The sequence below is a fragment of the Schistocerca americana genome, chromosome X (genome assembly GCF_021461395.2).
Source record: "Schistocerca americana isolate TAMUIC-IGC-003095 chromosome X, iqSchAmer2.1, whole genome shotgun sequence".
Taxonomy (NCBI): Eukaryota; Metazoa; Arthropoda; class Insecta; order Orthoptera; family Acrididae; genus Schistocerca; species Schistocerca americana.
Genome location: NC_060130.1, coordinates 895,772,133 through 895,799,182, shown reverse-complemented (window position 1 = coordinate 895,799,182; position 27,050 = coordinate 895,772,133). Strand labels below are relative to the sequence as shown.

Here is a 27,050-nt window from a genome sequence, read left to right as displayed (position 1 = left end):
GTATTTGTTATAGCTTTTAGTCCACATGTTAGTGTAGGCAGGAGGTATGACCTGTTCATGCTGATCTTGGAAGATTATGGGAATGTTTAATCCCAAGGAATACGACGTAATCCATAGTAGAATTTGGAAGATTTCTGTACACTGTTTCTTATCTATGATAGTCTTAAGGACCACACGGTAAGACGGCTGTCTATAACACAATCGCAAGGGAGCCGAGATACCGAAGTCAGAGAAGCCCCAAGCGTCTAGAGGTCAAGTCTCTACGCTGCTAGGATAAGGACTTGCTGGCGGCTTCACGTAATTCTGGAAAGTGGTGATCCCAGAGTGACTGGCTGGCTGCAAGTGCCGGATACGAGCCAGGTCGACGACTTAAGTACTGCGAGAGGATGAATTACCCGCGAACCATCGACATGGCGGCTGCGTTCTGTCGGGGAGACGATCGCCTGGTGTCATAGTGTTGGCTTCTGGATTTGTTCACCTTAACATGGCTTGTTATTGTCACTGCCATACAGACACACACTGTTTTGTTTATGTTGTTGTGATCCTGCACTCTCGGCCATTCGCAAACCATGGTTGACTACCATCATACTGGAGGGGTTGGGTTGATTTGGGGGAAGAGGCCAAACTGCGAGGTCGTCGGTATCATCGGGTTAGGGAAGGATGGGGAAGGAAGTCGACCATGCCCTTTCAAAGGAACCATCCCGGGATTTGCCTCAAGCGGTTTAGGGAAGTCGTGGAAAAACTAAATGAGGATGGCCAGACGTGGGATTAAACCGTCGTGCTCCCGAATGGGAGTCCAGTGTGCTAACCACTGCGCCACCTCGCTCGGTCTGGAGAGCTATGGGCCCTAAGGTAGTATCCCACTCCCCCTAGAGGAGAGATGTTGGCATATCTGGGCATCCAGGAAGTCGGTGTTCCTGCTGCTGGTGTCCACAGGAAATAGCGATCCCAGTGGGCTGCTGTCGACGTCCATGGGGATGGGGGTATCAGCTAGTGAAAAGGGTGCCAGCCGGGAGACTGGTATCTACGAATACTGTAGCCGTCAGGTCCTAATCTCGGGGCAGTCGGCAGTGGTGGCTGCCACTCCCGGGTGCTGGGAGATCGTATCTAGAACACAAATCGAGGATAATCGAGGATAAATCCACCGCTGGGCAACCGGAGTCCTGCGAGGACGTACTTGGTTTAGGTGCTTGTGACAGTGGGTATGCTCTGTCAGTTTGGCTTTTATCCTTGCCCTGCACAAGAGGCGTGTGACGTGAACTGGCAGACAATGTTGATGGCCCCCGGAAAACACCAGTGGCCAAATGTCGTCCTAAAGTGTATAGCGATGGTGTTGAGGACGTGATGAGAGGGTGTGCGAGTGGTGGGATGGAGTATGAAGAACTGGAACCGCTTCAGTCGACCATGCAGTGCTTCTGCCGGGATTTACCCTTCCTTTCCGGTGGAAAAGTATGGGGTGACAAACAAGGTAAGCGCCTCTAGATACCAATATCCCAGTGGAGCTTCGCCATTTGGTTTTGAAAGTACGGACAAAGCTTTCCTTCAGATCATTGAAAGCTGTACAGGATGGTGGCTATTGGCCAAAGTGATGTCGTTCTCTTCACCAAAGTGGAGAAGTTCTGATGATGTGAATTGAGGCCCATTATGTGGGACAATAGTTTCTGGAGATACTTCTATGAAAAAATTGCCTGATAAGGCATGTGTTACTTTTTTTGATGAATTCGACTGCATCCGAGAGACATAGGACAATTTGATTCCTGCATCAACCAAGTTGAAGAAAGAGCAACCGAGAGAGGTCCTGGCAAAATCCATATGAATCTGGAGCCACAGAGACATTGCCTCCAGCAATGGGAAATATCGATATGAAGGGGCTACCTGCTTCATTTGGGGTGTCTAGCATACCACAATCATCCGTTTGATGTCTTTTTCGGTGCCTTTCCAGAGGACATACTGTCGAGCCAACCATTTGGTGACAACTGTCCTCAATGAGCTTGGTCGAGCGATGTCAATGCTGCACTGTGGTGTGCCTTAGGGATGGTGACTCTAGTGTGACCATTATCTCTGCGCAGTAATAGGTTGCCAATGAGAGTAAATAATTCATGTCGATAGTGCCATTATGCCTGGATCTTTGGGTGCCTGATGAATTTGCGATCTGCCAGCCAACTGCGTTTCACAAACTGGATAACATGGTAGACTAGGTCCACTGGTGACCTACAAGCGACGGTCTAAACCCAAGATGTTAGTGACCCCGTTGAGTTTATGACTGAGATGTGGGCTGCCGGGGATGATGCTTGATACTAAATCTGAGCACTGAACTAGCTGTTGACAGCCGTGGTGTCATTCTCTAGCTACGAAGCTGCTTGGAAAATGGCTGGAGTGGTAGTGAACCAAGGTGCCTATATGTGGCCGAATCCACGACATCTGTTTGAATGGTTGGCATTGATGGCCTCTTCTAACGTCAACAGCTTATTGGAGATGGGCAGTACAGCCTGGATATAGAGGACATTCAGGCCGTGTACGTAGTCTGCCTCATCCGAATCAGAGTCCAAGGCATCCATTTAGATACTATCCACATTCATTTTGAGGGAGTTCTGGCAAACCTCTGCCTTATGCCACGTTATAGCACAGTCTATACACTTGCCTGGCGAAATTGGCATTGCTGGCACTGACGTGTGACTACTTGAGGGTAACGTTTGGGTGTGACGATTTCCCGCGACGTCCCGTCTAGGGGGAGACTTATTCGATGGATTGGGCCAGCTGGAGCGTGGGGCCACACTTGGACTTAATGCGTGGGATAGGCGCAAACACCTGCAACGAGTCTTGTGGGCCCGATGAGGACCTGACTGATTGCTCAAAAGCCTGGATGATGGGGGGGGGGGGGGGGGGGGGCATACCGCTAACCATGGGACATTCAGTATGAGCAGTTCATTCCGAATCACCTCATCTGGAGAATGCAGTAGAACCATTTCTCTAATCTATAATTAACTATGATGGAACAGATCCCCTCGAATATTAATCTAAGTAGGAATCACCGCGGTTATCTAAGAAAAGTGGAGAAATCTTGATACATCTCTTCACTGATATCTAACACACTTAGGTTTGGAAGTAACTGAAATCAAAAATATTGAACTTTTCACAGGATGAACTGAATATTACACCCACACACGCAACCAACATTCAGAAAAACATAACGTTAACTAATGTTTGAACAATTTCAAGTCATCACACATCTGCCAAAATCAAAAATGTTTCCCCTACCAAAGTAGATTACCAAATACACTGACAAGTTGTGGTGGGCTCCTGTCTGTTAACGTAATGGCAGGCACTACACAACACACGTATCTGCTCATCACAGGACAGTAAACCACATAAGAATTTGCTCAAAAACAAGCCAACATGCAAATACAGAAAATAACACTCGCAGACAACACAAATACTATGCATAAGAGATTAAAAGCAAATAAAAAAGAACTTTAGTCTCAATGATAACAATGGCAGTTATTTGCTAGAACGAGGACAGAGTCAGAAGTTAACGGGAATGCAAAATTGTAACGTCTATAATAAAAAATGATTTAATGACTAAACAGATTTTGACTATAACTCTGAACGTTACTTAAAAGAGCAGCTTAGTGTGGTATATTGCATTTACGTGAAAACCCTTGATAATGAGAAACTAACATGACTGTTACAAATATTCTTTACATCACTATTTATAGAAATAATTCACTAGGGTTGAGATTTTTATCATTTTTTTAACGCAGTCTCCACTTAGATGGTGCTGCCGGCGGGTCGTCGACCTCGTCGTTGTTGGTTCATAAACCAGAAACGCGTAGTCCAGTAATTATCGCCGCCTTGCGGGTCCCGCTGATCGAATCCGGTCGTTGTGGATGCAGCAGGAACGCGTGATGAATCTAGAATCCTCTCATTTAGCGTATTTACATGTAGTGACGTAGGTAAGACACGCTTCATTTAATATACACGTTACATATCCCGAACTCATAACGTTTGTTAGTCATTTACGGGCACGGCTTTGAACTTTCATTTCCCGCTCGATTGTGGCTGTGAACATTTCCACATTGATATATCTGTAATTTGATTTAATAAACCGCGGTATGCGCCAAACAGCCCGTGCTGTACACAACAGTCACCGTATACTCAGATCAAACGCTAGGCGATGGACACGTCGTACACTCATGATTAATGTGTTGAATGTCAGTCACGACGAGATTATTCATTACCGTATGTCCAGTACAGATCGACAGACAGCAGTACGCACTAAATAGTCCATGCTGTCTACAGTCAGAATCTTACACGTATAACACTGATGCGGCTCAGCGATCTGCACATCACAATTTTAAGACTAATGTACTGAGTAGTATTTCCAAATGACAAGCAACATTACGTGATTGCTTGATTGTTCCTTGTCCACAGCACACACCGAAATCACAATAGAGTATCACCGATCAAACAGCTATTTAACGTCGGGCACTGACACAGTATACTTGCACTCACAAACCACGACTATCCCAATCTGTTCTCACTCTGAGGCTCTCTGTTGATATTTTTCATTATCGATCCATCGATATGTGTTTACAGAGCACATATCGCTTAAGAGCACACTTTTAAAAATTCCGAATACATCGATATACTATTTCATATAAAATTACTACTTCACGATATTCTGTTCATGAAGAATATATTAAAATATCATGATAATAAACGTGCGAAAACACAGCACCAGAAAAATGAAAACAGTAATTTCATTCATAGCAACTCCCTGACGTAAGCAGAAACAAAGTTTTTCAAATATAAAAAGTTACAAAACTCATGCTAGAGTAAATCTTCAATGCACCAAGAAAATGAAGTAGAAATCAAGGAAATAGAAAGTACAGGAAAAAGAAAAACGTCTATATCGTACTGTAGTGTTATCTTCACGTAATTATTCGGCATAAAACTGTTCGCATTTAGTATTGGAACGCTGAAGATGGCAATCTCGGGAACTCCTTGCAATTGTGCTGCACAATCCCCGCAGGATTGTCTGTTCCGCTTACAACAACTGAAAACTTTGTGTCTAGCAGCTGCCACATGAAATTGTAAATCAAAACAGTCCACCGAACGACGTGGCGCAGTGGTTAGCACATTGGACTCGTATTCGGAGGACGACGGTTCAAACCCGCGTCCGGCCATCCTGGTTCACGTTTTCCGTGATTTCCCTAAATCGCTTCAGGCAAATGTCGGGATGGTTCCTCTGGAAGGGCACGGCCGACTTCCTTCCTCATACCTTCCTAATCCGATGGGGCCGATGACCTCGCTGTTAGGTGCCCTCTCCCAAACCAACCAACCAAAACAGTCCAACAACCAAGTTTTCAAATGTCCTTAAGTTATAGCATGCGAATCCTCTTCAGGACTTCATTGCTGCAAGAGGAGATAGACCTCGGCCTCTACGTACGACAACAAAAAAAGTGCACTGCTGCATTCGAGTGAGATCCTGTGAGTGATGAAATTCCGTACTAGGCATGCGGCGAAGTTAACCATGGAATCAATCTGAGACCACCGGTTGTACCAGTTGCAGAGCCTGTTGCATATTTGGCAGAAGTAATAATACCGTAGTGGCCGTGGACGTACTAAAACAAAAATCTAACATAAGCACACCACGTATGTGGGAAAAAACACGCAGAAACACGATTTACCTGGGATACAGCACTAGAGTCAACAGCAAATTCACAAGAAAACCTCACGACCAATTAAAGTGGCCTACGCTAGGTTCGGTGCGGAGAAACCCATTTAGACAATGAATAACGAGTTTATTGCAAGCAACAAAAATTCAGTCTTCTTCGTCTTGGAACACAAATTCACAAGAACACAAAAAACAGTTAATCATCAGAAGTCTCCGTTTAATTAAACACTGCTAATAGTTCAAGTCAAAGTTTAACTGTTCACCGAGAAGTCTTAAGTGCCACCCGGTGAGACGACTGTCTCTTACACAAACACAATACTAGACAAGATACCACATTCCGTGACTCCCGAGCGTCGAGAGGTCAGCCTCTGAGTTGCCAGGACGAGGACTTGCTGGCAGCTGCACGTAGCTCCGGAAGGCGGCGATCCCAGGTTGGCTGGCTGCCTGCAAGCAACTGCCGGAAGCGAGCCGGGGCAAGAGTTAAGCACTGGCAGGCGGATGAATTGCTCGCAAACTATTTGCGACCACGTGAGGAGACAGAATCAAATAGATCGGCGCTGGTTGCACCCCCTAGAAACGCTGCTGCTGCTGCCTTCTGTCGGCGAGACGAGCACCCAGTGAGATAGTGGTGGCGTTGGTAATTGCCCTCCACAAAAAAGGGTTCAAATGGCTCTGAGCACTATGGGACTTAACATCTATGGTCATCAGTCCCCTATAACTTAGAACTACTTAAACCTAACTAACCTAAGGACATCACACAACACCCAGTCATCACGAGGCAGAGAAAATCCCTGACCCCGCCGGGAACCGAACCCGTGAACCCGGGCGTGGGAAGCGAGAACGCTACCGCACGACCACGAGCTGCAGACAGTTGCCCTCTGCAATATGGCTTCTTATTTCAATTGCTGTACTGACACATACTGGTTTGCTTGTAGGAAATGTATTCGAAGTTGCAAATATGAACCACATTCGGCTGTGTAGTGGAGTAACGACAGTGAAAATTCTTGCCGGACCGCATTCGAACCCGGATTTCCCGCTTTACGCGAGTAATCACCGTAACCGCTTCGGCCATCCGAGCACGAATCCCAACCAGACCCAAACCTACGTATGTCGTCGTCCATGTGCCACAAGCTGCACTCGTACATAGCGTACATCCCCGTCCACGAAGGACATATTTAGTGAGTGTCGAGGGCTTGGTAATGCCGAATAAATACGAAATAGCAGTGTCTGTGTTATTAAGAAGTGCGATGCTATGTGTCGGACATGCATGCTTGTCCAAAGTAACATTGCACCATACATCTTAATAACACGGGCTCTGCTGTTTCGTGTTTTGTTTGTGTTGTCATGGTCCTTGTGCTCTTGGGGATATGCAACCCGCAGCGCAGTACTGACATGCTGTGTGCCCCGACTCCTTGTCTAGCTTGTGTGGTCTAAACAACCTACACCCTCCTCCATATTTCAGAGACGCTGGCATGCGAAAGCAGTGTTTCCTATTATACGTTTATTAGCAAAACATGCTCACTTGGAACCCATGTACTAAACACCACGTCTTGTAGCATACCTTTTGATACTCCCTGTATATAGCTGACATCTACACTAAATTTTTGCTTTACGTTTTGTTCATGAAGTCACCAAAGTCTTATTTTTGGTATCGTTTTGGTGTATAAATCATACCGTTGACCATCTCCCAAGACGTGGACAAAGAACTGGACATACGGGAGTTATTTAAGCAGTAAACTGCATTTAAAATTAAGATTTTTTGTTCTTCTTGCACTAAGTTCAATCATGCACCCCAGGGTGTTCTAACTGTTCTCAACACTATAATGATTCACCAAGACGAGAGATGATTGACCAGTTGTGTATCAATCTTCGGAGTATTTTAATAAAGTTTAGTGGAACTAGTGTCTAAAAAAAGAGGATTTGTTGCGAGGTATACAGCGCCACATTTCGAAAGCTTCTATTCTCTTCTAGTCTACCGTTCAAGGCTACAATCTAGACAAATAGCTTCATAAATACTTCCTAACACTTGATTAGATGTTAATAAATGCTCCTTTTTCAGAAATGTTTTTCTCATTACTGCCAATCTTCCTTTTATATCCTCCTATACTTCAGCCATCATCAGTTACTTTGCTGCTCAAAAAGCAAAACTCATCAAAAATTTTAGTTTCTCGTTTCCTAAGCTAACTCCTTCAGCATCGACTGACTTAATTCGATTATATTTAATTACATCACTTTTGCTTTTGTTGATGTTCATCTTAAAAATTCCTTTCAAGTTACTGCTCTACCAAGGCCTTTGCTGTCTCTGATAGAATTACAGTGTCATCGGCAAAACTCAAATTTTTTATCTCTTTTCCCTGAACTTTGATTCCTTTTCAAAATTTTTCTTTGGCTTGCTTTACTGATGGCTCCAGAACTAGGCTAGAGCCATATCTCGCTCCCTTCTCAACTACTACTTCCCTTTCCTGTACTTCGACTCTTATAACTGCTGTCTGGTTTCTGTTCGAGCTATACATAATCTTTCGCTCCCAGTATTTCACCCCTACTACTTTCAGAATTTTAAAGAATGTATTCCTGCCAATTCTGCAGAAAGCTTTCTCTAAGTATACGAAACGTAGGTTTGCCTCCCTGTACCCTATCTTCTAAGATAAGCTGTAGGGTCCTTATTATTTCGCGTGTTCCTACATTGCCGGAATCCAAACTGATCTGCCCCTAGGTGGACTTCTGTTTTTCCATTCTTCTGTACATAATTCGTGTAAATATTTTGCAACCATGATTTGTTAATCTCATAGTTACGTAATTCATATCTCTCAGCAGCTGCTTTCATTGGATTTGGAATTATTATTGTCTTCTTGAAAGCTGAGAGTACTGCGCTTGCTTTCTATGTCTTTCACAGTAGGTACAATAGTTTGTCTCGGCAGGATATCCTAAACGTCTCAACAATTCTGATGCAATTTCGTTTAATTTAGAAGCCTTCTTTCGACTTAGGTCTTCCTGTGGTGTTAACTTATTCTCGTAGTATCATATCGCACACCTGGTATTCACCTAGTTAACCTCCTTCTTCTACAAAACTGCCTTGAAGTTCATTTCCTCTGTGTAGCCCTCTACATATTCGTTCCATCTTTCAACTTTCCCTTTCGGTACTTAGTACTGGCTTTCCATCTGAGCTCTTGGTATTCGTACACAGGCTTCTCTTTTTTCCAAAGGTCTTTTTAGTATTCCTGTCTGCGGTACCTATCTTTATCCTACCTTTACCTCTATAGCCTAGAATTTGTTCTGTAGCCATTCCTACTTCACGATTTTTCACTTTCTGTCACTATCATCTTTTAGACGTCTTTATTTCCTTTCCCCTGCTTCATCTGCAGCATTTTCCTTTTTTTTTTTCTTTTCATCAATTAAATTCAGTATCTCCTGCGATACTCAAAGATTTCTTCCACGTCTTGTCATTTTACCTCTTTGATCTTCTGCTGCTTGCATCATTTCATCTCTCAAAGTTACCCATCCATCTTTTACTACACTCATTTCTACCGTTCCAGTCAGTCGTCGTCTAATGCTCCCTTTGAAATTCTCAACAGCCTCTGGTTCTTTCAACTTGTCGAGCAGCAGTCGCCTTAATTTCCTTCCTTTCTACAATTTTTGAGTTTCAATCTACAGTTCCTCAACAAATTACCATCCGATTCTGCATCTGCCCCTGGAAATGTCGTTCAGTTTAACATCAGATTCCTAAATCTCTTTCTTACCATTATACGATGGCGTGCTGAAAAGTAATCTCCTCACATTTTTATGTGAAAACTCTTGAAGCTTTTTAAATAAAACAAACGTTATTAACATTTTACACCTTTAATCTTCGTGTCTACATATTTTCAGCCCTCCGCCGCTAGAGGGCTCAGAACAGTAGCGTGTAACATGGCTATAAATAACGTAACTACATCATCACATCTACATTTATACTCCGCAAGCCACCCAACGGTGTGTGGCAGAGGGCACTTTACGTGCCACTGTCATTACCTCCCTTTCCTGTTCCAGTCGCGTATGGTTCGTGGGAAGAACGACTGCCGGAAAGCCTCCGTGCGCGTTCAAATCTCTCTAATTTTACAGGTATAAGTAGGGGTAAGCAATATATTCGATACCCCATCCAGAAACGCACCCTCTCGAAACCTGGACAGCAAGCTACATCGCGATGCAGACCGCCTCTCTTGCAGAGTCTGCCACTTGAGTTTGCTAAACATCTCCGTAACGCTATCACGCTTACCAAATAACCCTGTGACGAAACGCGTCGCTCTTCTTTCGATCTTCTCTATCTCCTCTGTCAACCCGACCTGGTACGGATCCCATACTGATGAGCAGTACTTAAGTATAGGTCGAACGAGTGTTTCGTAAGCCACCTCCCTTGTTGATGGACTACATTTGCTAAGGACTCTCCCAATGAATCTCAACCTGGTACCCACCTTACCAACAATTAATTTTATATGATCATTCCACTTCAAATCGTTCCGTACGCATACTCCCAGATATTTTACAGAAGTAACTGCTACCAGTGTTTGTTCCGCTATCATATAATCATACAATAAAGGATCCTTCTTTCTATATATTCGCAATACATTACATTTGCCTGTGTTAATGGTCAGTTGCCACTCCCTGCACCAAGTAACTATCCACTGCAAATCTTCCTGCATTTCGCTGCAATTTTCTAATGCTGCAACTTCTCTGTATACTACAGCATCATCCGCGAAAAGCTTCCGACACTATCTACTGGGACATTTATATATATTGTGAAAAGAAATGGTCCCATAACACTCCCCTGTGGCCCGCCAGAGGTTACTTTAACGTCTGTATACGTCTCTCCATTGAGAACAACATGCTGTGTTCTGTTTGCCAAAAACTCTTCAAGCCAGCCACACAGCTGGTCTGATATTCCGTAGGCTCTTACTTTGGTTATCAGGCGTTGCGTGAGAAACAGTATGCTGTAATCGGATTTAGAATTCGAAGAGTTCGTCCACATGTAGAGCACGCTCTTCTTCGGCGTGACAATGCCATCAACTGAAGACATAAAGTCTGAAAATGAGTCAGTGATCATATTTTTGGCACTTTATTTTACAGGTCCGTCGTGATCACACACACGCACACACACACACACACACACACACACACACACACACATATATATATATATATATATATATATATATATATATATATATATATATATATACTATGAGCGGTTTCAACTACTGTCATCTTCAGCTCATAAAATATTCTGATGTATTATCAACGTCAAACTAAACAACATGTAGGTACATAGTAAGTGCACTTGGGTTCACTGTCATCGTTCACCTCCATACAGTTCCCACTTGGTCCCATCCGATTTTCATGTGTTTCTACAACTTAACGAACACCTTAGAGGACTTTCCTTTGACAGTGGTGAAGCTGTGCAAGCAGAGGTGAGGTTGTGCCTCCGTCAACAAAGTCAAGCGTTCTACAGTGACGGTATCAACAAACTGGTCTCTCGTTGGAAGAAAAGTGTCCATCACCAGGGTGATTATGTGGAGAAGTAAATTTGTAGACATGAAGACTAAAGATGTAGACTGTTAATAACGTTTGTTTTATTCAAAGAACTTCAAGAGTTTTCACATAGAAAATTTCAGCACGCTCTTGTATAATCAATCTTACGCCTTCAAGTGTCCCCAAGTATCTTTCACGTATACGATCTTCTTTCATTGTTCCTAAACCAAGTCTAAGAGATGATTTACCTACGTTCTATCTAATTGTACAATACCGCTTCCTTCTTCATTCCTTTCCCCTAGTCCACATTCTCTACTATTTTTCCTTCTCTTCCTTTTACCACTATCGAGTTCCAGTCTCCCATCGCAATTAAATTTTTATCTCCCTTAACTATCTGAATAATGGCTTCCGTCTCGGGTGCTTCGGCCGACGTTCGTGTGATGACTTTTCTGACGTTTCACTAGCACGAGTGGCTGGCATCGTCAGAGTTTCACCCTCCATTGCTGGTGGTCAACTGGAGCCGAGCTCTCGATCGTGGGCTATGCGTACCTGGCGCACCAACGTCCTAGGGCTTCTCCGCGGTCATTTCTGGTGCGGTTCTCCTCTTGCTGTCTGCAACGGTCGTTCGCTGCAGCACGGGAAGGCTTTCTTCTTTCTTGTTGAAGCTGTTCTCATGTTTCTGTATTTTTATAGCTTCCCTGAATAAGCGGGTGTAATAGCTCTTCTCTGCAGCCAGAACTTCCGTGTCGGCGAATTTCAATACGTGGTAGGTTTCACACAGCGCGTGCTCAGCGACCCTTCCTTGTGAAAGAGCAGAGGAAATACACATCGTAACAGCCAGGATGCTGTGCCGAGCAAAACAACCTCCTTGAAACTTGAAAAAAGAAGAGGTAGAAGCTGTTAAGAATCTTAAGCCGACAAGAGCATATTGGTACTGCCTGCTGATAAGGAAAATGTGACCGTCGTAATGAAAGTGGAGGATTATGAGATCCGGGACCTATTAGATCCGACGACGTACCGAAAACTAAGCACAGATCCGAATCTGCGTATCACACGGAATACAAATCGCTTAATCAAGGCCTCATTTCTGCCGGCGGACATGCAGAGGAACCTGCGCAACACAGAGGCCCTACCACCTCGGCTGTATGGATTACCAAAGATCCGTGAGAACAACGTTCCGCTAAAACCGATTGTTAGTGCTCCTGGCTCACCAGCGTATAACTGGCATCTCGCATCTTTGCTCCAGCCTCACGTGGGGAAGACTGACACATACATAAAGGACTCCGGACATTTCATTCAGAAGCTGAAGAAACTGAAACTTGCACCAAACGACATCCTGTTCAGCTTTGATGTTGTTTCTTTGTTTACGAAAGTGCTACTCAGTGACACTCTGGAGCAAATAGGTTCCATTTTCCCGCAAGACAGCAAAGAGCTCTTCCATGCATGTCTCCCCACGAGCTATTTCACGTGGAATGGCAATTTCTATGAACATCTTGAAGGCGTCGCCATGGGTAGTCCACTTAGTCCAGTGGTGGCCAACTTCTTCATGGAACATTTCGAAGCACAGGTACTGTACTTGGCACCTTATAAACCTAGGGTGTGGGACAGATACGTCGATGATACCTTCGTTGTGTGGAACCATGGTGAGGAACAGATCGGTGAATTCCTAAGATACTTGAACAGTCTCCATACCAACATAAAATTTACCTTGGAAACAGAAAAGTACAAAAAACTACCATTTTTAGATGTGTTGGTCACAAGGGACAGTGAAAACCTGGGACACAACGTGTATCGAAAACCGACACACACTGCCTGATACCTACACAAACTATCAAAAACCACTCGAGTCATAAAAGAGGCATGATTAATACGCTCGTAACGCTAGAAAGACGAATATGTGAGCCGCAGCACTCAGACGCGAAATGCAACACCTGGAAAGTGTTCTGAGGAGCAATGGGAACTCCAAAAGTTATATTAGAAGTGTAACAGTTCAAAATGGTTCAAATGGCTCTGAGCACTATGGGACTTAACTTCTAAGGTCATCAGTCCCCTAGAACTTAGAACTACTTAAACCTAACTAACCTAAGGACATCACACACATCCATGCCCGAGGCAGGATTCGAACCTGCGACCGTAGCGGCCGCGCGGTTCCAGACTGTAGCGCCTTTAACCGCTTGGCCACCACGGCCGGCAAGTGTAACAGTATCAAACACTCGGCAGAGTGGCAAATCATAAAAATAAATGTCGGTTACGGCCTTTCTGACATACATTCCCAGAGTGACGACCAGAATCGGCCGATATTCCGCAAACACGGCGTTAAGGCTATTTACAAACCGACAAATAAGATCGAAAAGTGTCTCAGATCGAGAAAGGATAAAAGGGACCCACTTGCAATGTCGGAAATTTACCGCATACGATGCACATGCGGAAAAGTTTATGTTGGAATGACTGGACGATCAATCAACACCAGGATCACAGAATATAAGCGACATTGCAGGTTGGGGCAGGTGGAGAAATCGACCGTGGCAGATCATACGCTGTGTGAGACCGACCATGTAGTAAAATTCGCAGAAACAGAAGTTCTAGCTGTGCAGAAGACCTATCACACCCGCTTAGTCAGAGAAGCTATAGAAATACACAAGCACAAGAATAGCTTCAACAAGAAAGAAGAAGCTAAACGGATCCTGACTTCCCTGCAGCGAAAAACCGTAGCAGGTACCAAGCACAGAACCGCACCGGAAATGACCGCAGAGAAGCTCTTGGACGTTATCACGCCAGGTACGTATATAGTCTGCGGCCGCGAGCTCGGCTCCAGTCCACCATCAGCAATGAAGGGTGAAACTCTGAAAATGCCAGCCACTCGTGTTGGCGAAACGTCAGAAAAACCATCAGAAGAACGTCGGCCGAAGAACCCCCGACTGGAGCCACTAGGCACTTTGTCAACAAGTGGCCACGAAAGCCTTAACAATTTTGTGTCTGAATAATGTCTCTTATTTCATCATACATCAACTGCAGAGCTAGTTGGTCTATAAACTTCTGCTACTACGGTCGGTGTTGGCAGCGTGTCTATCTTGGCTATAACAATACATTCTCTGTGCTGTTCGTAGAAACTTACCCGCATTCCTGTTTGCTTATTCATTATTAGACCTACTTCTGCGTTATCCCAGTTTGATTCTCAATTTATAACCCTCCACTCACCTGACGAAAAGTCCTGTTCGTCATACCACTGAACTTCACTAATTCTCGCTATAATTAACTTCAGCCTACCCATTTTCTTTTTTAAATTCTCCAGCATACCTATGGAATTAAAGAATCTAAAATTCCACTATTCGACCCACAGACTGCCGGTTTTGTTTTCCTTGATGACGATATTCTCGCAAGTAGTCCGTCCTGCCCGGAGATCAGAATAAGGGGCTCTTTGACCACCGGAATATTTTACTCAAGAGGATGCCATTATCATTTAGCCATATAGTAGAGCTGCATTCCCTCGGGAAAAAGTAACGGTTGTAGCTTTCCCTTTTTTTGAGCCGTTCGCAGTACTCGCACAGGAAGGCGATGTTGGGTGATGTTATAAAGCCAGATCAGTCAGTTACCTCCTGCAACGACAGAAAATGCTGCTGTCCCTCTTCAGGAGCCACATGTTTATTGTGCCTCTCCACAAATATCCGTCTGTTGTTTTCTGCACCTAAGGTATGGCTATGTGTGCCTTTGAAGCACGCAAACCATCCCACCTCGGCAAATTCCGAGGTTCGTGTGAGGTGGTTCGCTAGATATATAAGATGAAAAAGTTTTGTGCTTCACCTTCTGTAATCCGGAAGTCGCTGTGTTGCTCTTTGCGGAGTGTAAGTCCTACTACTCTTCACCATTCCTTTGCCTGTTCAAGTAAATGACAGTATGTCACCACAAGTTTCGTAACCTTTCTAACATAGCTCATATGAAGCTTGCGTTAGGTATAAGAGTGAGGCAACGGAAACCTTTTCCGTCCCCTTCGAATATTAGTTCTGCTGACTTGCCAACAGCATGTCAGAAAAAAAACGTCACCATCATTGCAATACAAGATTTCTCAGCATCTGGTTAATATTCTTACATTGGCATAACCTACGGGTAACACATAAAACCACGATCTGAATTCATTCGCGTGTCTCCTTGGTGTGGATCGGAAACATTCTAACAGTTCAGGAAAACAAGCTCTACTTCACCCTTGCACACACTCTCCTTTGTAGGTGCACTGAACCTTCCCAGAATTCTTAGAATAACTCTAAGTACCTATATATGTATCAGCCAAACCAATCATACAACACACACCCAGCAACGTTTAATTTTGGTACTTTCAGTATCTCAAGGCTCTCACGTCGTATAATGTCCAGATAGAAGTTCATACTACAAACAATTGTATTCGAGAACGTCCCCATTTTCAAAGCTGCCGTTTAGCTTAGAAAGTTCTCAAGCGATTTCCGGCTAGTTTTCCAGTTACAGAATCAAAAAAATGGTTCAAATGGCTCTGAGCACTATGGGACTTAACATCTGTGGTCATCAGTCCCCTAGAACTTAGAACTACTTAAACCTAACTAACCTAAGGACATCACACACATCCATGCCCGAGGCAGTATTCGAACCTGCGACCGTAGCAGTCCCGCGGTTCCGGACTGAGCGCCTTAACCGCGAGACCACCGCGGCCGGCTACAGAATCAAAATTTTGTTTCCTGTGTACTACTATGAATCTACGTCTACATCTACATCCATACTCCGCAAGCCACCTGACGGTGTGTGGCGGAGGGTACCTTGAGTACCTCTATCGGTTCTCCCTTCTATTCCAGTCTCATATTGTTCGTGGAAAGGAAGATTGTCGGTATGCCTCTGTGTGGGCTCTTATCTCTCTGATTTTATCCTCATGGTCTATTCGCGAGATATATGCTTGACTCCTCGGTGAAGGTATGTTCTCGAAACTTCAACAAAAGCCCGTATCGAGCTACTGAGCATCTCTCTTGCAGAGTCTTCCACTGGAGTTTCTCTATCATTTCCGTAATGCTTTCGCGATTACTGTATGATCCTGTAACGAAGCGCGCTGCTCTCCGTTGGATCTTCTCTACCTCTTCTATCAACCCTATCTGGTATGGATCCCACACCGGTGAGCAGTATTCAAGCAGTGGGCGAACAAGTGTACTGTAACCTACTTCCTTTGTTTTCGGACTGCATTTCCTTAAGATTCTTCCAATGACTCTCAGTCTGGCATCTGCTTTACCTACGATTAATTTTATATGGTCATTCCATTTTAGATCACTCCTAATGTCTACTCCCAGGCTTCCACTTGCTGACCTGCTATATTGTAGCTAAATGATAAAGGATCTTTCTTTCTATGTATTCGCAGCACACTACACTTCTCTACATTGAGATTCAATTGCCATTCCCTGCACCATGCGTCAATTCGTTGCAGATCCTCTTGCATTTCAGTACAATTTTCCATTGTTACAACCTCTCGATATACTACAGCATCATACGCAAAAAGCCTCAGTGAACTTCCGATGTTATACACAAGGTCATTTATATATACTGTGAATAGCAACGGTCCTATGACACTCCCCTGTGGATCACCTGAAATCACTCTTACTTCGGAAGACTTGTCTCCATTGAGAATGACATGCTGTGTTCTGTTATCCAGGAACTCTTCAATCCAATCACACAATTGGTCTGATGGTCCATATGCTCTTACTTTGTTCATTAAACGACTGTTGGGAACTGTACCAAACGCCTTGCGGAAGTCAAGAAATACGGCATCTGCCTGGGTACCCGTGTCAATGGCCGTCTGAGTCTCGTGGACGAATAGCGCGAGCTGGGTTTCACACGATCGTCTTTTTCGAAACCCATGCTGATTCCTACAAAGTAGATTTCTAATCTCCAGAAAAGTCATTATACTCGAACGCAATACATGTTCCAAAATTCTACAACTGATCAACGTTAGAGATATAGGTCCATAGTTCTGCACATCTGTTCGACGTCCCTTCTTGAAAACGGGGATGACCTGTGCCCTTTTCCAATCTTCTGAAACGCTACGCTCTCCTAGAGACCTACGGTACACCGCTGCAAGAAGGGAGGCAAGTTCCTTCGCGTACTCTGTGTAAAATCGAACTGGTATCCCATCAAGTCCAGCGGCCGTTCCTCTTTCGAGCGCTTTTAATTGTTATTCTATCCCTCTGTCACGTATTTCGATATCTACCATTTTGTCATCTGTGCAATAATCTAGAGAAGGAACTACAGTGCAGTCTTCCTCTGTGAAACAGCTTTGGAAAAAGACATTTGGTATTTCGGCCTTTAGTCTGTCATCCTCTGTTTCAGTACCATTTTGGTCACAGAGAATCTGGACATTTTGTTTTGATCCACCTACCGCTTTGACATACGACCAAAATTTCTTAGGGTTTTCTGCCAAGTCAGTACATAGAACTTTACTTTCGAATTCATTGAACGCCTCTCCCATAGCCCTCCTCACACTACATTTCGCTTCGTGTAGTTTTTGTTTGTCTGCAAGGCTTTGGCTATGTTTATGTTTGCTGTGAAGTTCCCTTTGCTTCCGTAGCAGTTTTCTAACTCGGTTGTTGTACCACGGTGGCTCTTTTCCATCTCTTACGATCTTGCTTGGCACATACTCATCTAATGCATATTATACGATGGTTTTGAACTCTGTGCACTGATCCTCAACACTATCTATACTTGAGATAAAACTTTTGTGTTGAGCCGTCAGGTACTCTGAAATCTGTTATTTGTCACTTTTGCTAAACAGAAAAATCTTCCTACCTTTTTTAATATTTCTATTTACGGCTGAAATCATCGATGCTGTAACCGCTTTATGATCGTTGATTCCCTGTTCTGCGTTAACTGTTTCAAATAGTTCGGGTCTGTTTGTCACCAGAAGGTCTAATATGTTATCGCCACGAGTCGTTTCTCTGTTTAACTGCTCACGGTAGTTTTCAGACAACGCACTTAAAAAAATTTCACTGGATTCTTTGTACCTGCCACCCGTTATAAACGTTTGAGTCTCCCAGTCTATATCTGGTAATTTAAAATCTCCATCCAGAACTATAACATCGTCGGGAAATCTATTCGAAATATTTTCCAAATTTTCCTTCTGGTGTTCTGCCACAACAGCTGCTGAGCCAGGGGACCTATAGAGACATCCAATTGCCGTGTTTGAGCCTGTTTTAACCGTGACCTTCACCCAAATTATTTCACATTTCGGATCTCCGTCAATTTCCTTCGATACTATTGCACTTTTTATCGCTATAAACACGCCTCCCCCTTCACTGTCCAGCCTGTCTCTGCGGTATACATTCCAATCTGAGTTTAGAATTTCATTACTGTTTACATCTGGTTTCAGCCAACTTTCCGTCCTTAGTACTATGTGGGCATTGTGACCGTTTATTAATGAGGGCAGTTCTGGGACCTTTCTACAGACGCTCCTGCAGTTTACTATTACCACATTAATATTGTCATTCCCTGTTGCGTTTTGCCTACAGCTACCTTGTCGCTTCTCAGGAGGCGTCTTGTCGGGCCCAGGGAGGGAATTCTCTAACCTAAAAAACCCACATGTGCACTCCCCACGTACTCCGCTACGCTTGTAGCCGTTTCCTGCGTGTAGTGCACGCCTGACCTATTCAGGGGGACCCTAAATTTCTCCATCCGATGGCGGAGGTCGAGAAATTTGCACCCCAGATCTCCGCAGAATCGTCTGAGCCTCTGGTTTAAGCCTTCTACTCGGCTCCAAATCAGAGGACCGCGATCGGTTCTGGGAACGATACTACAAATAGTTAGCTCTGATTCCACCCCGCGAGCGAGGCTTTCCGCCTTCACCAATTCCGCCAACCGCCTGTACGAACTGAGGATGATCTCTGAACCCAGACGGCAGGAGTCATTGGTGCCGACATGAGCAACAATTTGCAGTCGGGCACTCAGTGCTCTCTATCGCCGCCGGCAGGGCCTCCTCCACATCTCGGATGAGACCCCCCGGCAGGCAAACAGAATAAACACTGACCTTCTTCCCCGACCTTTCCGCTATTTCCCTAAGGGGCTCCATCACCCGCCTAACGTTGGAGCTCCCAATAACTAATAAACCCCTCCCCCCGTGTGCCTGCTCGGACCTTGTTGAAGGAGCGGCCACATGTCCACTCACAGGCAGAGCGGGCGACGCCACACGGCCAGCCTCCACACTGACCCTCCGCCTCGTGCGACGCGAACGCCGTTGAACCCGCCACTCCCCTTGGGGAGAGGGTGGCACAAACGCGCCCGGTACCCGCGAAGATGTCTCGACAGCAGGGACCGTGGGTGAAGCATGTAACACCTGGGGTGTACCATGCGACGCACCAGACTCCCCACTGCCGCTACACTCCGAGGCAGCAGCCTGAAGACGGCTGACCGCGGCCATCAACACGTTCAGCTGTTCGCGAACAGTGGACAGCTCCTCCTGCGTCCGTACACAGCAGTCACACATCCTATCCATCCTAAGAGATCAACAATTTACTGTAGAGAGTTAAGTAATCAACTTTTAACTAGACTGCTAATTCGCTAAAGGCGACTGATAGTTGACTAAACTGTGGTTACTACACACTTATTGTTGGAAACAATGAAAATAAGCACTAACTGTTTCTGGACTGTATTCAAAACAAACATTGTTACTGGTACTCGAAAATTAAAGCTTACTAAAAGCAAAAACACACGGAAAAAGAAGTGACAAGTAAGAAAAACACAGCCAATAACTTAAATTTACGTAGCTTGCTGCACAGGAGATGTGAAGCAGACGGCAGTTTGAATTTTGTAATACACACATTTATCACAGTAATAAATGCGTCTGGACTTCACTGAATAAACAACATTTGAGAACGATGTCTAACTTATAATTATGACTTTTTTTATTGCAACGGTGTTACAGAAACCATGCTGGCGGAAACAAGCGAGATGTCTTTGCTTTTTTGCTTTTTTTTTTTTTTTTTTTTTTTTTTTAACAGACAGCGGAAGAGTACCAGCTGGAGTACGACTCTCGGCGAGGCAACGAGTACTCTCGCTTCCACGGCTACACGTACGACGGGGTGTGGGCGGTGGCGCTAGCCATCCAGCACGTAGCTCACCGCATCCGGCACTTCCGCAAGAACCAGACCGTTGTCGACTTCCGTTACCGAGACCCACTCTGGGAGCAGCTCTTCCTCGAAGCTCTTCGCAACACCAGCTTCGAAGGCGTTACCGTTAGTCCACAACATTTATCCACTAGCAATAAGAGTTTCTGACCGCGATTACAAGCTCTCTATTCAGGCGCACTTTAGGCTAATTTTGTCGCCAGCTTCTTTGTTTTAAAACAAACAGAATTAATGCCAAACTCAAAACGAAATTAAGCTATACAACACAGTGCCTTCCTTCGCAAGATTCTGTTGGATATTTTATGTCTGTCACAGAAATGTAAATATACTTTCCCATTCATTTACTTATTCATCCATTTGCTTTGCCTAGTCAAATTAGGGCCATGAGCCCTTTATGACACTAATCAGACACCTTATAAAACCTTTGCTAACATAAAATATGCAATCAGATGTTGATTAACACAAAACCAACAACAATGTAAGTATAGTACAATACTGGGTGCTTTCAAATGTTGTGTATAAGACTAAAATTACACTATGAAAATGTGTAAGTGATATAAGCTATCAGTTAGGTTAAAGTTAGGGAATAACCATTATGAAGATCATGATGATGATAATATGGTAATAATTGTGTATTTGGACTGTGGGATTTGGCAGCAGTAATCATAAAGAGCGTACTTCAAAAATGATTAGAGGACCCATAAGCGGTGAGGGAAGAAAGAAGACTGGTGACATGGGTTTCTTATGACTAATTATTTCTGTTCAAGGATTCTTCTATAGTACAAAATAGGTTGTTAACGAGAAACAACATTAATTTATATTTGAAAACAATTCTGCTGTTCGCCAGATATTCCATTTCCTAGGGCAGATTATCAAAGAGTTTCAAAGCTGAGTATTGCACTCCTTTGTGTACCAAAGTTAAATTCCCTAGAGGAAAGTGCAGGCCATCTGTCCTCCTAATACTGTACTGGTGAATGTCTTTATTATTCTTAGACTGCAATGGATTGTTAATAACCAATTTCTAGAGTGGATAAATGTTCTGTAAGGCTGTCGTTAATATTCCGAACTGTTTAAACAGAGCCTGCAAGATGTACGTATGTTAACTTCACATATAACTCTAGCTACTTACTTTGTAGCAATGAATGCTTTTAGCCTAAGTGAGTAGTCACCCCAAAATATTATCCCTCAAGACATTAGTGAATGAAAATATGCAAAACATGTTAACTCCCTGTTTTTTATTACCCTACATTTGACAATTATTCTTATGGCAAAAGAAGCTGAACCTAATTGTTTTAGCAAGCCACCAAATGATTTATTTTTTTCAATTTAAGCTTTCATTAATATGCACAACCAAAAACTTGGAACTTCCCACATTGTTTATCATTGATAGCAGATGGGTATTCTTTTGTTGGAAGAAAATTGGTTGGACTGTCGTTCTTTTTCGCAGTGTGAAGCTAGTCATTTTGTGCAAAACCTGTCAATATCCTTAACAAAAACATCATTTACTATTTTCCCATGGATTCTTTATCGGTTTCCTTCACAATAATGATTGTATCATGTGGAGAGTGGCAATTTCATCAGTTTTATGTTACAACTGAATCTGAATTTCTCCTTACCGGAAATTATAGTAGCAAGAAATGTTCTCAAGGTACAATTTTTTTCTTACTCATGTCACATAGTGGTCTGACCTCATGATTTCTACTGTGAGAAGTATAGAAGAATTTAATGCTTTATCGGAAACACTGAACAGTCCAGTTAGCTCACGCAGTATTTCTTATTTGGCAATTTTGTACAGGAGTGATTGTTGAAATACGATTTTGGAAAAATAGATACTTACATTGCTTGTGATAGTTGCAGAGGCCGTGGACTAATTATCCAGAGTTTTGACAGTTTGAAATAATTTTCTAAGTCTAAAGAGAAAGGTATATGACAGTCTTTGAACATAACTGACTCTCATAATTTATTAACTGTTATTCAGAATTATCACAAACAGGCCCTTAACCTCTATTCCTATAAGTAGTACCATTTTAGCAAGAGGATAACTTCTGCATATAAGTGTTTGGGAGACAGAGAGGAACATAAAGTGACATTGGTAATATTTATTAAGTTAATGAAACGGGGACTGCTCTTGAAAGGTAGAAAATTAGATATGTTTGTAAGAAATAAAAGACGAACTCTCAAACGAATTGTGAAGGAGTAATTACAAAATATACCAAAATCACCATTAAATATCTGAGAACAAATTGTCACACAAATAATGAATACATTAATCGACGCACATGGGGAAAGGAGGGAGGAAATAGTAATAATAACAACAATAACAGTAATAATAATGATAATAAAGAAAAGGTACTGTCCACTGATGACAAGGATACACATGATAGGAATATGGCAGCAAATCGGTTTTTTACGACCGCCCTTAGCTATTTCTGTATAACAAGATTTTGGAAACTCTTTCAAGTCATGAATATGAAGATGAATTAAAGAGAAATAATAGACTATTCTTATCTATTTTTGGTGTGTTAGATTAATATATTGAAGAACAGATGTTAAAATATCACTTATAACAACAATTATATGACTGAAAATAATATAAGACCAAAAAAGTACCTTTGATTCAAATACATTATTCTAAGGCTTATATATTGCACATTTCAAAGAGTATCTATGATTGATAAATTGCCTGAGAGACTTTACAGTGTTGCATGTGGCAGAACACCATGAACTGCACTGGATGATTTACTATACATATATTGTAAAATATGTGTTTCATTCATACTCACACAGAATGTTCATATCAGCCTCTAAAGTGGTTTTCCTTACTGGAAGTTTCATTTTATTTTGCAGGGACCTGTCAGATTCTATCACAACGAAAGGAAAGCCAATATATTGCTCAAACAATTTCAAAGTAAGTTCATCAATGAACTATACATCTTACATATCTCTGATTAATAACTTTATGGGGTGCTTAATTTATCATTTTTGCTCTTAAATGTTTTTATCTCCTGTAGTTAAATTATTAAGTGAAATAAGTTTGGTGTGGAGAGTTAATACTGTGAAATGTTGGCTTAAGGTATCTGACAAGCGAAGTTTGATTAAAATATAGTGTTAAATTCATTTTTGTGTTACCTTACTGTGTACATTTACAAATAAGTTTTCGCAATATTGTGGTTTCGTTTTAGGCTGCTATTTATCACACTACTCTCATTTTTATGCGCCAATATCCATATGCAGTATGTCTTTCGTCAGTCTGGCCAGGATACTAAATTAGTTTTAACAGAACATTGTTCTAGACTTATACACTAAACCAAAATATGTAATAATATTTTTAAGGAACATCTTCTCTTTCTGTCTATATTGTTCCCATGCTCTTCACTCGTCCCAAATGCAACTCAGAATAAGAGTTGCCCTCGTCATATTAATTTCTAATGGGGTCTTGACCTGCTTCATAAGCAATTCAGCATTAGAGTACATTATAATGATAATTACGATTATGTCATTTGTAGAGTTGTAATGAACATATAAGCTTTAAATAAGACAATTGTGTAATAATGTTGAAACAGATTTCGGTTAGTATTATAGTGAGACAACATATTTTTCCATATTTCGAAGTTTTAAGCATTGAAAAGTCCAATATAGGATATTTTTATAAAAGTATACCCATAACTTCCAGTTTCTAATATATGTATCATCCATCATAATTATTATGAAAGTGGTCCATTGACATAGTCATTTTCTTTTGTTCACTGTTATCAGAGTGAAGTACAGTTATTTTCCACCTCTCATTTTATTCCCTCAGTAATGTACAAATAACATTCATTCATTACTTTTGAATTAGCCCTTGATTAATAATTATTTAACTAACTGTCTCACACATACTAGGAAATGTTAACCAACCTGAAGAGTTGCATGCATTAGCACACCACTAGCAGGTTTCGGTTAGGTGCGCCTGGCCCAGGTCGAAACTGCCCAACGGATTAACAATGAAGGCCAGTGTGGTGGCCAGCCTGTATGTAGCTTCTAGCCTGTTTATTACATACAAATAGGTGAATACTGAATTGGTACGCAAGTTTTGCCTGAATTAAACGATTCACAAACATTTAGAAAGCATTTGCACACTTTCACATGACATACATATAGATGCAGACAATTGGAGTACACAAATTCCGATCGTGGGGAGAGGGTTGGGGAGAGGCGAGAAAGGGGCAGTTACAGGAGGGACATGCAGTCACCATCTACTGCTAACACTGCCAAATTCAATCATTAACATGGTTATCCTCTGAAGATGCAGGATAAAGACCAGGAAAAAGAATAACATAATAGATAATGTGCAGTCTGATTAACATAACGAAGACTAAGCTCATGACAATAGTTACTTAGCTTTTAAGACTGTTTGATAAAAATAACTGTCATGTCTTTTCTGATTTTTCTACCTCGTTAACCTCTATGTCAATCCCGAAACCAGTTAATGAGTTACGACGGCTGCTAGGCTAACCAATAACTCGCTGTTATGCACTGGATATTAACAAAAATTTATCATTATATAACTGGAGACCCATTACAAAAAATAAAATGTAGGAGAACGCATGTGGTTGCTTTATCGTCCCCACGGAGAAAAAAGTTATTTTATTTATTTTTCAGATGGATCAGAAGTAAAAGTTGGTGAGTTCAATGGCGTCACAGAACAGTTAGACTTAACAAGGGGGCATCCAATAAAATGGCATGGCAAGTACCCTCCGAAAGATCGAACAGTTCAGATCTTTGAACATTCACATGTGAACATTACTATCTATTCTCTGCTGGCGTCAGCGTCCTCCATAGGTATAGTAATGGCCATTACATTCCTGGCCATTAACATCACATATAGAAATCAGAGGTACGTACAGTTTCCATTATGTTAACTATTATTGGATGCTTTTGGTTACTTCAGGATGTGAAACTGTCAGGATTTATGTAATGCATGTTAGTATCGAGTAATATGGCTGTTATATAGTTGTAATCTTCAGTTCGAAGATTGGTTTCATGCAGCTCTCCATGCTACTCAATCCTGTGCAAGCCTCTTTATCTCCAGCCACTGAAACCTACATCCATTTGAATCTGCTTATTGCATTCATCTCTTGGTCTCCCTCCACCATTTTAATCCCATCCATTTCCTTCCAATACTAAGCTGGTGGTTCCTTGATGTCTCAGAATGTATCATGTCGACCGTTCCCTTCTTTTAGTCAAGCAGTACCATAAATTTCTTCTCTCCCCAATTCTTTTCAGTACTTCCTCATTACTTACGTGATCTATCCATCTAAACTTCAGCATTCTTCTGTAGCGCCATATTTCGAAAGCTTCAATTCTCTTCTTGTCTGAATTGTTTATCGTTCACGTTTCAGTTCCATACAAGACTACATTCTAGACAAATACCTTCAGAAAAGGCGCCCTAACACGTAAATCTGTATTCGATGTTAATAAATTTCTCTTTTTCATAAACATTTTTCTTGCGATTGCCAGACAACATTTTATATCCTCTCTACTTTGGTTGTAGTAAGTTATCTTACTGCCCAAATAGAAAGTTTCATCTACACTTTTATTGTCTCATTTCTTAATCTAACTCCCTCAGTATCTCCAGATTTAATTCAATTACATTACTTTACTCTTATTTTGTTTTTGTTAATATTCATGTTATAACTTCCTTTGAAGACACTGTCAATTCCCTTCTACTGCCCTTTACAAGCCCCTTCACAAAATTTCAGTGTATCAGCAAACATCAAAATTTTTTTTTTCTTCTCTCTGAACTGTAACTCCTTCTCCAGATTTTTCTCTGATTTCCTTTACTGCTTGCCCAATGTACAGTTTGAATACCACCGTGCGTAGGCTACAAACCCGTCTCGCTCCCTACTCAACCATTCTTCACTTTCATGCTTTCGTTTAACTGCCTTCTAGTTTCTATACAAATTGTAAATAACCTTTGGCTCCCTGTATTTTACCTCTGGTACCTTCAGAATTTCAAAGAGTGTATTCGAGCCAACACTCTCAAAAGGTTAACCTACGTCTACAAATGTTATAAGCGTGGGTTTGCGTTTCTTTAACCTATCTTCTAAGATAAGTCGTACAGTCAGTATTGCCTCACATGTTCCTAAATTTCTCTGAAATCCAAACTGATCTTCCCCGAGGTCGGCTTCTACCAGGTTTTCCATTCTTCTGTAAATAATTCGTGTCAGTGATTTGTAACCATGATTTATTAAACGAATAGTTCGGTAACGTTCACATCTATCAGCGCCTGCTTTCTTTGGAACTGGAATTGTTACATCTTCTTGAAGTCTGGCGGTATTCTGCCTGTCTCACACATCTTGCACTCCAAGTGGAATAGTTTTCTTATAGTCTGTTCCCCCAATGATATCAGTAGTTCTGTTGGAATGTCGTCTACTCTAGAGGCCTTGTTTCTACGGAGCGCCTTCAGTGACCTGCCAGACTCTGCTTACATTATCATATCTCATCGTCATCTACGTCTTGTTCCCGTGTTATAATATTGCCTTCAAATTCATTTCCCTTGTACAAACTCTTTATATATTCCTTCCACCTTTGCACTTTCCCTTCTTTGCTTAGTTTTTCATCTGAGCTCTTGATATTCGTACATCTGCTTCTCTTTTCTCCGAAGGCCTCTTCAATTTTCCTATAAACGGTATCTATCTTTCTCCCAGTTATATGTGTTTCTATAGACTTGCAACTGTCGTCTAGTCATTCCGCCTTTGCCTTTTGGCACTTTC

At 42.3% G+C, this 27,050-nt stretch overlaps 1 protein-coding gene across 1 annotated transcript in view; it reads left to right on the top strand.

The window, feature by feature from the left end:
• The window catches only part of LOC124556380 (gamma-aminobutyric acid type B receptor subunit 2), a 328,860-nt gene that overhangs the window by 87,686 nt on the left and 214,124 nt on the right, over window positions 1-27,050 (top strand). Inside the window, exons 4-6 of the mRNA XM_047130343.1 lie at window positions 20,170-20,403; window positions 23,143-23,203; window positions 24,937-25,171. Coding sequence (XP_046986299.1) covers window positions 20,170-20,403; window positions 23,143-23,203; window positions 24,937-25,171 — 530 coding nt within the window. The remainder of the gene's footprint in view (window positions 1-20,169; window positions 20,404-23,142; window positions 23,204-24,936; window positions 25,172-27,050) is intronic.